Below are 16,266 nucleotides of genomic sequence, written 5' to 3'. Positions count from 1 at the left end.
ATTTCCTTCAGCTCCCGGCGCAAGGGATGAGAGGCGGCGCGGCGATCTTCTGGGATAAGCAAATCATAGATGTAGTTTCTCATCACCTGGCTAGGTTCTCCATCATGGTTATGATAGAGCCGTTGCTTACAGGCGAGCCTTTCTGGCTCACCATCATCTACGAGACAATGGACGACGCGCAAAAAGATGGCTTCCTCGTCGAGCTTGCTGCTGCTGCTCCGCCAACGGGAGAGCCATGGTTGATCAACGGGGATTTCAACATGATCTACCAAGCGTGCGACAAGAGCAACAACAATATCAACAGGAGGATGATGGGTAAATTCAGACAAGCACTTGACTGGGCAGGACTGAAGGAACTAAAATGCAGAAACAAGAAATTCACCTGGAGTAACGAAAGAGAGGAGCCAACCCTCTGCAGTATTGACAAATATTTCTGCAATGACTCCTGGGACTTGCTGTATCAAGACTACATGCTGATGGCAGCATCAACCTCCTTCTCTGACCACTGCCCTTTGATCCTGGCAAAGGCGTCGACAACATTCAGAAAAGCGAGATTCAGATTTGAAAGCTTCTGGCCCAAATTCCCGCATTTCCATGAAATTGTTCTGAGAGCTTGGCAGTAGCCTGTTCCGCACGATTGCCCTTTTGTGAGGATGAAAATAAGGCTGGCAAGAGTGGCCACTGACCTCAGGATCTGGAGCAAAGCAACATTTGGCAAGGTTAGGCTGCAGTTGCAAATTGCAAATGAAGTGATCTTACAACTCGACATGGTGCAGGAACACCGAACCCTCTCGGATGCTGAGTTAAACCTAAGACGATCTCTGAAACATAAAGTGCTCGGGCTGGCTGCAATTGAGAGAGCAAGAAAGCTCCGGGCCTCCAGAGTGAGCTGGCTCCGGGCGGGTGATGCTAGCACAAGGTTCTTCCATGCCAAAATGCAAGCACGCCGAAGAAAGAATCACATTCATGCTTTCAACAGCAACAACATAATGGTGGTTGATCACCGCAAGTAGGAGAAGCTAATTTTTGATCACTTCTCCGAAGCCCTGGGGCAAAGTAGACAGAGAAAATACACCTTGAACTGGCATCATCGGAGTTGGACGGCCCGTTCACCCCAGCTGAGGTTTGGGCGGCAATTCTGGCCTCCCCCACGGAGAAAGCACCGGGCCCTGACAGTTTTACAAGGCAATTCTATCGCTCCTGCTGGCCGATTATCAAGGAGGAGATCATGGCTGTCTTTGACAAGTTTTATCAGATGGCAGGAAGCAATTTCACCGAGCTAAACACTGCGCTCATCGCCCTGCTGCCGAAGAAAAGCGGCACGGCTGAGATCAGCCACTACAGGCCCATCAGTCTAATCCATTCCATGGCAAAGCTCATTTCCAAGGTGCTCACAATTAGGCTCTCCTCTGCGCTGAATGGAATAATCTCGCCAGCTCAAACGGCCTTTCGGAAAGGAAAATGCATACACGACAACTTTTAGTATGTGCAAGGATGTGTCTGGATGTGATACGTCTCCAACGTATCTATAATTTTTGATTGCTCCATGCTACTTTATCTACTATTTTAGGCAATATTGGGCTTTATTATCCACTTTTATATTATTTTTGGGACTAACCTATTAACCGTAGGCCCAGCCCAGATTTGTTGTTTTATGCCTATTTCAATGTTTCGAGGAAAAGGAATATCAGACGGAGTCAAAACGGAACGAAATCAACTAGAGAGGTTAATTTTGGAAGGAAACCAACCTGATAGGCTTGGAGTGCACGCCAGGGGAGTCCCGGGCTGCCCACGAGGGTGGGGCGCGCCCCCCTACCTCGTGAGCAACCCGGAGGTCCACCGACATACCCCCTGCACCCATATATACCTACGTACCCTAAAACTTCTAGAACAGAAGATAGATCGGGAGTTCCGCCGCCGCAAGCCTCTGTAGCCACAAAAAACCAATCGGGACCCTATTTACGGCACCCTGCCGGAGGGGGATCCCATCACCGGAGGCCATCTTCATCATCCCGGCGCTATCCATGACGAGGAGGGAGTAGTTCACCCTCGGGGCTGAGGGTATGTACCAGTAGCTATGTGTTTGATCTCTCTCTCGTGTTCTCTCTCGTGTTCCTCTATGGCACGATCTTGATGTATCCCGAGCTTTGCTATTGTAGTTGGATCTTATGATGTTTCTCCCTCTCTACTCTCTTGTGATGAATTGAGTTTCCCCTTTGAAGTTATCTTATCAGATTGAGTCTTTTATGAGAACACTTTATGTATGTCTTGCGTGGGATAACCGTGTTGACAATGGGTTATTCTATTGATCCACTTGATGTATGTTTTGGTGATCAACTTGCGGGTTTCGTGACACTTGGGAACCTATGCATAGGGGTTGGCACACGTTCTTGACTCTCCGGTAGTAGCTTTGGGGCACTCTTTGAAGTACTTTTATGTTGGTTGGATGAATCTGAGATTGTGTGATGCATATCGTATAATCATGCCCATGGATACTTGAGGTGACAATGGAGTATCTAGGTGACATTAGGGTTTTGGTTGATTTGTGTCTTAAGGTGTTATTCTAGTACGAACTCTTTTATAGATCGATCCGAAAGAATAGCTTTGTGGTGGTTTCGTACCCGACCATAATCTCTATGTTTGTTCTCCGCTATTAGTGGCTTTGGAGTGACTCTTTGTTGCATGTTGAGGGCTTGTCATATGTTCTATCTATGTTATTATTGTTGAGAGAACTTGCACTAGTGAAAGTATGAACCCTAGGCCTTGTTTCCTATCATTGCAATACCATTTACGCTCACTTTTATCGGTTGCTACCTTGCTGTTTTTATTATTTCAGATTACAAAAACCTATATCTACTATCCGTTTTGCAGTTGTATTACCATCTCTTCGCCGAACTAGTCCACCTATACAATTTACCATTGTATTGGGTGTGTTGGGGACACAAGAGACTCTTTGTTATTTGGTTGCAGGGTTGTTTGAGAGAGACCATCTTCATCCTACGCCTCCTACAGATTGATAAACCTTAGGTCATCCACTTGAGGAAAATTTGCTACTGTCCTACAAACCTGTGCACTTGCAGGCTCAACAACGTCTACAAGAAGAAGGTTGTGTAGTAGACACCAGGATGCTCCACAGGGAAAAAAGCAGGCCCTGCTCTTCAAGCTCGATTTCGCTCGTGCCTTCGACTCTGTATCCTGGGCTTACCTGCTCGAGCTGCTGCATCGCATGGGGTTCTCGCAGCGTTGGCGAAAATGGATGGCCCTGCTTCTCTCCACTGCTTCCTCCTCCTGTCTGCTAAACGGGGCGTCGGGCCCAAGTTTTTTGCACGCCTGCGGGCTCAGGCAAGGATACCCACTCTCGCCACTGCTCTTCATCTGACGATCGACCCTCTGTATCGTCTTTTGGACACTGCCACTTCAACCGAGCTCCTGGCACCGCTACCGGGACGGGGAGCAAGCATGCGGTTGAGCTTGTACACCGATGATGCAGTTATATTCGCCAACCCAGTCAAACAAGAGATCGACACCCTACTCGAGTTGCTGCACTCCTTTGGTGAGGCGACGGGTCTGAAACTAAACCAAAGCAAATCTTCAGTGATCCCGATGAACTGCGACGACGAACTGCTGGCAGAGGTTTTGCAGGGTTTTGGAGGCTCGATCGCCAGCTTCCCCACAACCTACTTGGGGCTGCCAATATCACCTAAACGGCTGAGGCTGGTTCACTTCCAATTCCTAATCGATCGGGTGAAATTGCGTCTGGCGGGAAGGAAGGGCAAGCTCATGACTCTGGCGGGCCGGCGCGTTTTGGTGCGTGCGGTGCTCTTGGCACTGCCCACTTTTGCGATGACTGTGCTCAAGGTGCCGAAGAAGATCCCCAAGGAAATTGACAAGGCTCGGCGCCGCTTTCTCTGGGCTCAAGACGATGCGCTATCTGGAGGCAAGTGCAAGGTGGCTTGGAGCACGGTGTGCTCCCCGACGGAGAAGGGCGGGCTGGGGCTTCCTGGCTTGCAGCGATTTGGCTCCGCCCTTCGTCTGCGCTGGCTGTGGATATCCTGGCTGCAGCCGGTAAGGCCCTGGGTTGCCTTCCCTTTGCCATGCGACAAACTGGACAAAGAGCTCATTGCCAAAGCCACAGCTGTCTCGATCGGCGAAGGCCAAAAAGCGGGGTTTTGGACATGCCCTTGGCTTGACAACTCCCCGCTGAGTGAATCCTTCCTAAGCCTCTTCAAGCACTCGCGTCGGAAGAATCGGACGGTGGCTGCTGCACTTGAAAATGACCAGTGGATCAAGGACCTTCGCCACGGTGACACGGCATCCATCATTGTCGATTTCTTGTGCCTCTGGCGGCGACTTCAGCAGGCTGAGATCGTTCTCGACAACCAATTGCATGACCAAATTGTTTGGACTACTGGAGGGGGCACAGCTTACTCAGCCAGTGCGGCATACAAGATGCATTTCAAGACCATGCCGACCACGAGCCACAGAAACATTGTTTGGAAATGCTAGGCGCCAGGAACTGTCAAGATGTTCGCCTGGTTGCTTCAGAATAACAGGCTATGGTGCAACGACAGACTGCAGAGGAGGGGATGGCCGAACGGATATTTCTGCAGTTTATGTATGCGGAACCTGGAGTCCGCGCTACACCTGATGTGGGAATGCCCCTTCGCCAGAGCGATTTGGAGATCTGCTTCGGGCTGGAAAGGATGCACGGCGCTGGGCTTGCCTTTGCAACCTGCTCATAGCTCCCTACAGCACTGTCTGGAGATGATCAAGCACACCGCCGTCAGCGAGAGAAGGGGCCTCAAAACTATGTTGCTCCTGATCGCTTGGCACATTTGGAAGAGAGAAATGCATGCGTTTTCAGAGGAAAGGCCCCACGAATCAACGACGTCCTCCAGGCGAAGATCAGGCTGGACTTTGCGCAATGGCGGCTCACCGGAGCAGCATACATTGAGGCCCCCTTCAGGGACGAGGCTGCGAGATAGTCTAATCGAGCTGGCACTAGGGTGCCTTTTCTCTTTTTTCTATTTCTTCTTCCTTTTGCTTGTCTCCGTTTAGCCATGATCACTTGATCCCCATGTTTTCCCGTATACTTCCTTCTAAATCAATGAAGCCGGCTCATCCCGGGTCTTTCAAAAAAAAAAAACTGGAAAATCACCATTACGCCTGAAGTGTCTCTATAACGTAATATAGGAAAGCCGCCTTCGCTCGTCGTACAGTGAAGGAGTCAGCAGTCCAGTCCCCCCCTGCTGCCGGAAGATATGGCGATCGCGCTCAGATTCGCCGCCACCCCGCCCCGCCTCGCCGCGCCGATACCTCCGACGAGTGCCCCTCGCGCACATGGAGGAGTTGCGCGCGTCGGCGCCCAGGGCGGGACTCGCTGTGGCAGGAGACTGGCAATGGCGGCCGCGGATTCCGCTCGCTGTCGGGCCAAGAGAGAGGGCGACGGCGACAGCGTCCTCGCGGGAGTCGCCGTCCACGGAGGAACCGGAGCGGAAGGGGAAGATCAGCTGAGCGTGGTAATGAAGTTCGGTGGTTCGTCCGTGTCGTCGGCGGCGAGGATGAAGGAGGTGGCGGGGCTCATCCAAGCTTTCCCCGAGGAGCGGCCCGTCGTCGTCCTCTCCGCCATGGGGAAGACCACCAATCTACTCCTCCTCGTACGACTGCTTTCTGGTCATTTTTTCAGACTTACAGCCAAAAAAAGTTGTAAGGCTCACTGTTTCAGTACATCAAGAATCTTCAGTCACGGAAGTGTTAGTTAAAGTGAAGTTTGCATCTTTTGTCATAATCAAGCTGAAATTCGTCAAGAATCTGTCAAGATTCAGCCGATGCTATAAATTATACCTTTGTACTCCCTCCGTCCCAAAATTCTTGTCTTAGATTTGTCTAGATATGTTAGATTTGTCTAGATATGGATGTATCTAACACTAAAACTTGACTTGATACATCCGTATTTAGACAAACCTAAGACAAGAATTTTGGGACGGAGGGAGTACATGATTGCAGAACTGCAGTAGGTCAACAATGGCTGTAAACAATACAAAGAGAATGTAACTGAAGACTAAACCTTACCTTGGGATTCACTATATCATTATAGCTAACATGTTTGAGTCTCTGAGCACATGTGAACTTCTGCTAAAATGCATGGTGTGTTTGCTCTCATTTTTAGGCTGGAGAGAAGGCAGTGGGATGTGGAGTGACCCGCGTTTCAGAAATAGAAGAGTGGAACAAGCTCAGAGATCTCCATATCAAGTACGTGCGCTTTTCAGTCAGTTTACTAGGGGAACGCGTTTCACACTTCCGGTTTACAGTGACTTCTTTACTGTCAATCCAGGACAGTTGATGAACTTGGACTGCCAAGATCTGTTATACATGGTAACCCCGCTAACTGATCTCTTGTGGATCTGCTTTCCAGTTTTCTTTGAAATTATAAGCTTACTGTTTGTAGTGAACAAAACTTGTAGCTAAGCTAGATGAACTGGAGCAGCTCTTGAAAGGTGTTGCCATGATGAAAGAGCTGACACTTCGCAGCACTGACTACCTTGTGTCATTTGGAGAATGCATGTCCACACGGGTTTTTGCGGCTTATTTAAACCAGATTGGCGTCAAAGCACGTCAGGTACTTCTTGATGTTGTTCTTGCTTTTCACTGTGAACCACTATGCTTCACAGTTTATGACTTATAACAAGTTAGCAACATAAATGAATACACTGGAGTATAGTTACGTCTATAATTTTGTTACAATAGCATATAAGTGTCCCTCCGCCATGGAGGATAGTCTCAAAAGTTTGATATCTTGTCCCTGAATTTCATATCACGATTCACTCCATGTTCTCAACACATGTGGTGTTAGTAGCATCACACCACTTCTCGGCATCATGCATTTCCATTTAGTTTCCACATTAGGTATGTGCTTCCTTCCCCTAAGGTCTCAGCCTGGTGCAAGGGCCCATGAAGTTAGCTAGCCTCTAAATTCCCAGCGGATTAAATTTCTGTTGCATTTTGTTTCATTATTCGAAATCTTGTTGGTTCTAAATTGTCTTCATTAACGCCTTTGCAGTGTGACGCGTTTGATATTGGTTTCATAACGACAGACGATTTCGGTAATGCTGAGATATTGGAAGCAACTTATCCTGCTGTTGCAAAGAGATTACATGGGGACTGGATTCGGGATCCAGCAATACCTGTTGTTACTGGGTTCCTTGGGAAGGTATTCTCACAGATGAATGAGCTTTCTGTTTGTGGAGCAACTTTTTAGTTCATTGCGGTTGCCATCATTTGCAGGGCTGGAAATCAGGTGCCGTTACTACTTTAGGCAGAGGTGGCAGTGACTTGACTGCTACAACCATTGGTAAAGCCTTGGGATTGAGAGAAATTCAGGTCCATGTGAAATCTGAAATAGATAATTAACAAACCATACTATTGATTTCTAGAAAAAAAATACAGCCTAAAATTGACTGTTCCAGTTTGTTATCATGCCAATTTGTTTAATAGTTGTATCCCTCGTTATTAGAAGTTTTGTCTCAAAGTTTACCTCTGCTTCGCGATAGGTGTGGAAGGATGTTGATGGTGTACTTACTTGTGATCCAAATATCTACCCAAATGCAAGGACTGTCCCGTACTTAACATTTGATGAGGCTGCTGAACTTGCTTATTTTGGTGCCCAGGTATGCTGTTTTGTGTATATAAGAAGTTAAGAACAATATGTTCAAGAAGAAGATTATGTACTGAACTGAATTTCTTTAGAACATACCCATGTGTGTGCCATTTGTATCAAGAGAAAGCGTCCAAATGATGCTGGAAAAACTGCACTGCAATGATATCTCAAAATGGAGATAATTCATGTTTCTTTGTTGCAGTTTCGTAGCACTCAGAAAGTTAGAAAATGAATTGTGTGGTTTAAATCCTTGCATAAGGAATACATGTTTGATTATCTTTATTTTTCTGGGAGGACATTTGGTGTGCTAGTCAAAGATCAGAAGATCTTATCGGTTTCAGCTCTTGCCTACCCCAACTTGTTTGGGACTGAAGGCTTAGTTGTTGTTGTTATTGTTGGGAGTCAAAGAACAGAAGATATATTGTTCTTCAGAAATTAGAGTTTTATTGAAAATATTCGTTATTTAGAATTAAAGGTGTACAGGCGTACTTGCATCTATCCATATGCATTATCTCAGTTTCGGTTACCCTTCCTGGAGTGGTTATCAGGCTATGAGCCTTTCATGCAAGGATTTGCGTATTCTGTAAAAAGTTACATCTACTGTTAAAAAGTTGTTTTTTTTGCTCATAGTTATTCATTGTCGTGCTTCTACAACAGGTTTTACATCCACAATCGATGCGACCTGCTAGAGAAGGTGATATACCAGTTAGGGTTAAGAATTCATACAACCCTAAAGCTCCAGGCACCCTTATTGCCAAAGGAAGAGATATGGATAAGGTTTGTACGTAGTATATTAATTAGGTATGTTCTCACATCAGAACCGTTTACCTCTGAAGCAGCCATCGACTTTGTCTCCCCGCTACATAGGTCGTGCTTACAAGTATAGTTCTGAAGTCAAATGTCACTATGCTGGATATAGTGAGCACTCGGATGCTTGGTCAATTTGGTTTCCTGGCAAAGGTATGTCAAGCTGCCGAAACATTCAGTTTGGTTCGCGTTTGTTGATTCTGATCGTTATCCACTATTTGTATACGCTTGAGCAGGTGTTTTCTATATTCGAAGATCTAGGCATATCTGTAGATTGTGTGGCGACTAGTGAGGTCAGCATTTCTGTGTCGCTCGACCCATCGAAGATCTGGAGCAGGGAACTTATTCAACAGGCAAGTTCATCCATGTCCATGCTAAGTGTCAAGTAGCTGTACCTGTGATTGAACTGTGCTCCTTCATGTGGAAAACTAGAACCATGGCTCTGTAAAATGAGTGGATTGTTTGTTTCTTGACCATTGCTTCGGAAAATGTAGTATGGTTTGGTAGCATATGAAGCAGCTTCCCCCCTTTGATACGCTCTCGATCTCCTCTTCACTGTCCTTTCTAAATTTTGTAGGAGCTTGACCATGTGGTGGAAGAGCTGGAGAAAATTGCATTCGTCCATCTTCTCCAACAAAGAGCGATAGTCTCGCTCATCGGGAATGTGCGAAAATCATCTCTCATACTAGAGAAGGTAGGGTGCTGATCTGGTAACCAACTTTACACAGAAACATTTCCTCAGGGGTGACAGTCGCAGACAAACATCACACTAACCTTTTTTTTTGCGGGGGAAACATCACACTAACCATATATTCTCATCTCAAGGCCTTCCACGTGCTGAGGAGAATCGGGGTCAACGTCCAGATGATCTCGCAAGGCGCATCAAAGGTAACCAACCAGCAACGCCCATTGCATCAAACTACTGCATTATAAAGAGTAAAAGAACATCTATCCACGGTGTCTGTCTGTCGAATTAAATCATTGTTGGCGCTGCCTTTGTGAACGTTGCCAGGTGAACATGTCCCTGATTGTCCATGACAGCGAGGCGAAGCAGTGCGTGGAAGCCCTCCACCAGGCCTTCTTCGAGGGTGATGACGATGGCGATGATTGCTTGATGGCAGAATTCGACGAGGAGAACCTGCGGCTTGAGCTGTGATGAGTATTCAGTAGTGTGTGTTTTCAGTCAGGGCGTCTGGGAAAACCGCTGCTGCAAAACCAAAACAACGGCCGGGTGTGGACTTGTAGACTGTGATGTATCTACACGTGGAGTCGCGGACGATGCGTACGTGCGTGCACACACACATGTACATGTACTACGTGGTATCGAAGCATGCAGCGTACAGAATGTCGGTCGTGGCTCGTGAGAGGCTAGCGGTTTGAGTTTGGCATGTACTCCCTCCGTTCCTAAATATAAGTTTTTGTAGAGATTTCACTATAAACCATATACGGATGTATATAAATGCATTTTAGAGTGTAGATTCACTTATTTTGCTTCGTATGTAGTCCATAGTGGAATCTCTACAAAGACTTATATTTAGGAACGGAGGGAGTACATACCATCCCCGAAACCTAAGGGCTCCCTTGGTGGCGACTTAGGGTTCGACGTGGAAACCGATCGGCGGCCGCTGATCCCATCGGCGGGCTGCCATAAGCATGGCGACGCGGACTATGGCGACACCCTCCCCTTATGCCAGCGTGCATGGGAACTCGGGCTCCAGCAACCCTAGGTCATAGCTTGAGGAAGCCTTTGGGAAGCTGGACATCTCCTTGGAAGAAGCAACACCGCTTGTGATCAATGATCGCGTCGACGGTGGTCCGGTGAAGTGGCTGCTAGCTAGAAAGATCCTGCACTGCAATCAGTACCATATCCAGACCATTGGCTCTTCGGCCGGCTTGGGGAAATCCGAGAGGACTGCAGTTCCGCTCGATGGGGATGAACATGTTCGTTGCAGAGTTCGAGGCCCAGAGAGATCGTGATAGGATTTGGGTCGGATCCCCATGGCACCTGAATAAACATTCGGTGATTTTGGCCGAGTTCGACGACTGCATGCAGCCTGATGAAGTCAACTTTGACAAGCTCCGGGTGTGGGCTAGGGTTTTGAACCTGCCTACAATCTGAGAGATGATGCATGGTCCCTATCGATCGCCCAGATGATTGATAACAGAGCTGAAAGTGCTAAGTTTGATCATAATGGAGGGTATCTTTGCACCAAAGTTACTATTGAAGTTGACAAGCCCCTCCGGAGATGGATCCTCATTGACTCAGCGAGGAGGAAGAAGGTGGACTCGTATGATATTCAATATGAACAGATACCTTAATTTTGTTTCTCCTGTGGATGCCTTGGCCACTCAGATCTGTTTTGTCAGAACCCAGGGACTAGAGATGAGAAAGGTGAATTGCCCTTTTGTCCGACGTTGAGAGCCCCTGAAGAATATAAGAAGCAACCGGCTAGTGAGAGTTCGTCCAGGGGACAAAGCTCGGACCCTAGCAAACAGGGAACGGGGAACTCGAGCACCAAGACCAAACCGGATGGTGAGAACGAGGTAGTCTCGCCTGTGAAAAACAAGGAGATGACACGTGACAAGAGGAAGGATGCCCCGAATGCGGTTTACAAACCAAAGCAGCCGAAGCAACTACTACTTACGGCTACTACGAGCGCGGATGCTCATGAGGACTCGGCCACAAACACAGCTGGTCGGGAGGATGGCAACGAGTTCGTTAAAGAACCAAAGAAGAAGAAGCCTACACCAGAAAATTCGGCAGAGACCGGTGACCGGTCCTGCCCGGCCAAATGAGTTGTATCAGTTGGAACTGTCGGGGGCTTGGGAACCCCCAGGCAGTTCGAGAGCTTCGCAACATTGCGAAGTTGGAAGGTCCCACTCTCCTGTTCGTCATGGAAACAAAAATCAAAGGGAAGAGAGTTGAAGCTTTGCAAAATCAGCTAGGTTTGGGTGGATGTTTTGCCGTTGATAGCATGGGCCTAAGTGGTTGCTTGGGTCTCTTTTGGTCTAAAGATGTAATTGTTGAATTGAAGAATTTTAGTTCTGGACACATAGATGTGATGGTGAAATACAAGGACCAACACTCTTTTGAGTGGAGGTTTACTGGTTTTTTCGGAGCGCCCAGAGTGGAGGATCGACATCATAGCTAGTGTTTTTTGCGTACTTTGCACGCCTTGCCTCATTTGTCTTGGATTTGTGTGGGTGATTTTAATGAGACTCTCTTTGCATGTGAACACTTCAGCCGGTCGGCACGTCCGGAGAGCCAGATGAGAGCCTTCAAAGAAGTTACCGATGAGGTGGCCTTCCAAGACTTGGGATGGTCTGGTACAACCTACACCTGGGACAATCGTCAGTCAGGTGCGGCGAATGTTAAGGCAAGGCTAGATAGAGCTTTTGCCAATGAGGAACTTCGGCAACATTTCCAGCATTTCGGCAACATTTCCAGCATATCAGAATTAGACAGCTTCCTTCCATAGAGTCTGATCATTGCTATGTTGTAGCGGAAATAAAAGAGAATCTACCCAATGTTCCGAGAGTTAAGAAACAATTTAGATACGAGAATGTGTGGGCATCGCATGTAGATTGTGATTAGCTTGTCACAAGAACTTGGTTGCAAGCTAACCGCGGCCCAGGTCTCCAAGGTATAGCTGCGACAACACTCGCGAGTACCATGGCTGCGCGAGGGCGACCATAACACATCTTACTTCCAAGCACAAGCAACACAAAGGAAACGAATGAACAGAATCCAAGGGTTGCATCGGCTAGATGGTTCTGTATGTACTAGTGAAGCCGAGGATAAGAGTGAGGTTCAATAGTTCTTTCAAAATCTATATGAATCTCAGGGTTTCCCACATGCAACCGAATTACTCAATCATGTGCCAGCCAAGGTATCTATGGATATAAATGTTGATCTGACGAAGCCATATACTCTGCGCTCTTTCAAATGGCCCCTTCAAAGGCGCCAGGAGTAGTAGATGGATTTACTGCCGGTTTCTACCATCGACATTGGAGTCTAGTTGGTACCGATGTTACCCGGGAAGTGCTGGAATTTTTTGAATGGGGGCGAGTTACCATCAGATCTGAATGACACGTCCATCATGTTGATCCCGAAGGTACGACACCCCTAGTCGATTTCTCAATATAGACCTATAGCTCTCTGTCCGGTTTTGTACAAAATTGCAGCCAAATACATTACAAACCAGATGAGATCAATGATGGGTATGATTATCAGCGAAGAGCAAAGTGCCTTTATTCCCGGTTGCCTGATTACTGACAATGTTTTAGTGGCATATGAAAGTGTGCACACAATGAAAAGGCGAAAAAAGGAAAAATTATGCTTGTGTTGTCAAGCTAGACATGATGAAAGCCTACGACAGAGTTGAATGGCATTTTCTGGAGGTTATTCTAATTCGGCTAGGTTTTAGCATGGTCTTTGTTTGACTGATCATGAAGTGTGTATCTTTAGTACGGTTCTCTGTTCGTGTTAACGGAGAATTGCTACCCTATTTTACTCCCTCTCGTGGATTCAGACAAGGTGATCCGATTTCGCCGTATTTGTTTTTAATATGTGCTGAAGGTTTCTCCTGTCTTCTCAAGTACTAGAATGAGGCACATATAGACAGAGGTATTAGAGTCAGCTACAGATCATCTTGGGTCACACATCTTTTATTTGCAAATGATAGTCTTATATTCATCCATGAGATTCTTCGAATTTACGGAGAAGCGTCGAGGAAGTGTGTAAACCATGATAAGAGTTCAATATACTCTCTCCGTCCCAAAATTCTTGTCTTAGATTTGTCTAATTACGGATGTATCTAGTTACATTTTAGTGTTAGATACATCCGTATCTTGGCAATCTAAGACAAGAATTTTGGGACGGAGGGAGTATTTTAGTTTGAACACACCAGCTCAGTTGAGACAATAGTTGAAAGCTATTCTGAATATTGCAGTGGAGGCTTTCAGCGAACGCTACTTGGGCTACCTACCGTTGTTGGACGTATTACAAGTGGAACTTTTGATCACATCGGAGAGAGGGCTCGTGGTAGAATGTAGGGATGGTCTGAGAAGCTCCTGGCGTGTGCACGACGTGAAACACAAATGAGTATTTTTTCAGTGGTACAGGCAATTCCCACGTACTCGATGAGTATTTTTCTGCTCACCAAGAAAGTTTGTAAGAGTCTGACTTCCCCCATGGCAAAGTTTTTCTAGAGCAATTCTCTTGACAAGAATGCTATGCACTGGGTTTCATGGAAAAACCTTGCTACACCAAAGTGCAAAGGAGATATGGGTTTTTGAGAACCCCATCAGTTTAATCTTGCACTATCAGGGAAACACAGATGGAGGTTCTTAACGAACCCAGATTCTCTATGTGCGAGAGTATTAAAATGACGTCACTTCCCTGATACGGATTTCATGCATGCATCTGTTCCCAAATCTGCTTATGCAACTTGGAGAGATATTATAGCAGGCAGGGAAGCTTTGGTTGTTGGTCCAATAAAAAGAGTTGGTATGGGACTTCCATCAATGCCTAGACGGATAAATGGATTTCTGGAACTATTTCTATGTCCCCTATGTTGAAACCCATGAACACCAATGTCCAGTTTGTTTCGGACTTGATTGATGTGGACAATTGGTCATGGTGGCATGATCTTGTACGATCAACATTCATCACACCTGACACCGAGGCAATCCTTAACATACCTATTAGGCGTGGGGGTGGAGATGATTCATATGCTTGGGCCTTTGAGAGATCGGGCAACTACACTATTAAATCGGCGTACCGTGCTCTAGTGACTCAGAACGAGCATCAAGCTCTAGGAGAAGGGACGACTACCGACACCTCATGAGATGAAAAACAGTTGTGGAATGCTTTGTGGAAGCTCAAAGTTATCCCAAAAGTTCACGTGTTCTGGTGAAGAGTACAAGGAAGATCCTTCCATATGAGTGCACTCTCAAACACCGGCATATTGCAGTCATGGACCGATGCAATGTTTGCTTAGCAAAGGAGGAAGACCTCATGCATGCTCTCATTCTGTGCTCCCATGCACAACGATTCTGGGAGGAAGCTTGGGTTGGTTCGGCATCAGGCTACCACGTCTACACCTGGATTCTTGAGCTCGGGATATTCTATGTGATACACGGTTTGCAGAGGAAGATCGCGCTAAAATAATCACCATCATGTGGACAATATGGCACTCTCGCAATCTATCAAGCATGGAGAAGAAGGAAGAGATCCGACTGCGGCTCTCGAAAATACCAAGGAGGCTCTGGCGCTCCTCGAACTCCCACGGAACCTTCCCATGGTTCTGCCAGGGCATAGTTGGAGGCCACCGGAATCAGGAGTCATCAAGATCAGTACTGACGGGGCTCTAAATTTTGTTGACGAAAGAGGCGGTGCGGGCGGTGTAGCACGCTCCTCCTCGGCACTTTTGGGAGCTTGGAGCAAGCCCTACATGGCTATCTCAGACCCACTGATCATCGAAGCCTTGTCACTCCAAGAAGGAGCTCGGTTTGTGACACTTCAAGGTTTTTCGCATGTGATCATGAAGGTGGACTGCCTGGAGTTGGTGACACTCGGAACACTCGCCACAATTCCCGTTCAATTTTGTTGACGAAATAGGCGGTGCGGGCGGTGGACCTATCTAAGAAGAAATAGGAGAGCTAGTTCATAATTTTGCTGTCTTTAATATTCAGCATGTAAACCGGTCGGCTAACTTACCGGCATATCTTTGTGCAAAACGAGCTTGCACCCTGATTGTGACCGAAAGTTGGCTCGACAAAACACCACCTTTTCTGGTAACCAGCTTATTGGCTGATTGTCCAGGAAACACTTTCATGCAATAAAGCTCTCTGATTTGATCGCAAAAAAAAGTACTCTGTGTGAATTTTTTATTTCTTTTTGCAGGGATACTACATGTGATGAATACTGAATAATCGAGTCAGATGACCGGGCCTGTGGTGGTCGTCCCGACCGTCTGGTACATGTAGACGATGCCCACGTACGTACGTACACACTACACAACACCTGTACTTCTACATGTGATGAATAATCGAAGTCCCATGACGGGGCCTGCGGTCGGGCTCGTCTCGACCGTCTGCTCACCGGCCGGTCGATCGCCGTTGACAATGTGTCAACGATGACAGTGGTCTCCGGTGGCCGTGTAAACATACGGACGAGATTTGTCAAAAAAGATGTCTTGCTGCTGCTAGTCTTCGTTCGCGGTGCAGAACTGCAGACCACTGTTGCCATGCCATGATCAGTCTCTCGTGATCGTGAGCCTCCCTCCATCCACTACGGCACGGCATGGATGATGATGGATGGATGCATGCACCACCAACGGAGACGACCAACCAACCAACCAATACCTAGCACCACGACGCGGCGGCCGGCCATGGACAGTGCATGCATGCACATGCACCGATGCACCGTGCACGCGAAGGTCCATGCCATTGCCATGCCACTGCGACCACACAAGGGAGCACGTAGCATGAGGAAAACGAGCTCATGATGAATGCCGACCAAAACCGACGGGCCGGCCGGCCGCCACCCCGGCGAACCAAAGTGCGGCAGACGGGACGAGAGATCCGAGGCGAGCGGCAGGGCGGGCCCCTTCCTTCCCCTTGGCGCCAGCGGCCCACGGGCACGCACGCAGCAGTAGGGGTAGCGACTAGCGAGTGAGCAGTAGTAAAAGCGAGGCTTGTCGCGGCGCGCTTGGACTCGCGCGGATTCGATTCGCCGTGTCAGCCCGCGACCGGCGCGGCGAGAGGTGTGGGCGTACGAAGGCCGGCCGGCCGCCCGG

At 47.6% G+C, this 16,266-nt stretch overlaps 1 protein-coding gene across 1 annotated transcript; it reads left to right on the top strand.

Annotated features, from left to right (window-relative positions):
• The first annotated feature begins 5,216 nt into the window (after positions 1-5,216).
• Positions 5,217-9,809, top strand: LOC119278259 (aspartokinase 2, chloroplastic-like). The gene is made up of 13 exons (XM_037559618.1): positions 5,217-5,657; positions 6,170-6,252; positions 6,335-6,375; positions 6,465-6,619; positions 7,061-7,210; positions 7,285-7,380; positions 7,551-7,667; positions 8,315-8,434; positions 8,525-8,617; positions 8,701-8,817; positions 9,042-9,158; positions 9,290-9,352; positions 9,477-9,809. The coding sequence occupies exons 1-13, from the start codon at positions 5,262-5,264 to the stop codon at positions 9,618-9,620; spliced, it is 1,692 nt and encodes a 563-aa protein (XP_037415515.1). The 5' UTR covers positions 5,217-5,261; the 3' UTR covers positions 9,621-9,809.
• The last annotated feature ends 6,457 nt before the right edge of the window (positions 9,810-16,266 follow it).

Source organism: Triticum dicoccoides, chromosome 3B (assembly GCF_002162155.2).
Source record: "Triticum dicoccoides isolate Atlit2015 ecotype Zavitan chromosome 3B, WEW_v2.0, whole genome shotgun sequence".
Classification (NCBI taxonomy): domain Eukaryota; kingdom Viridiplantae; phylum Streptophyta; class Magnoliopsida; order Poales; family Poaceae; genus Triticum; species Triticum dicoccoides.
The sequence above is the reverse complement of the archived record's forward strand: the minus strand, read 5'-3'. Positions and strand labels throughout refer to the sequence as shown.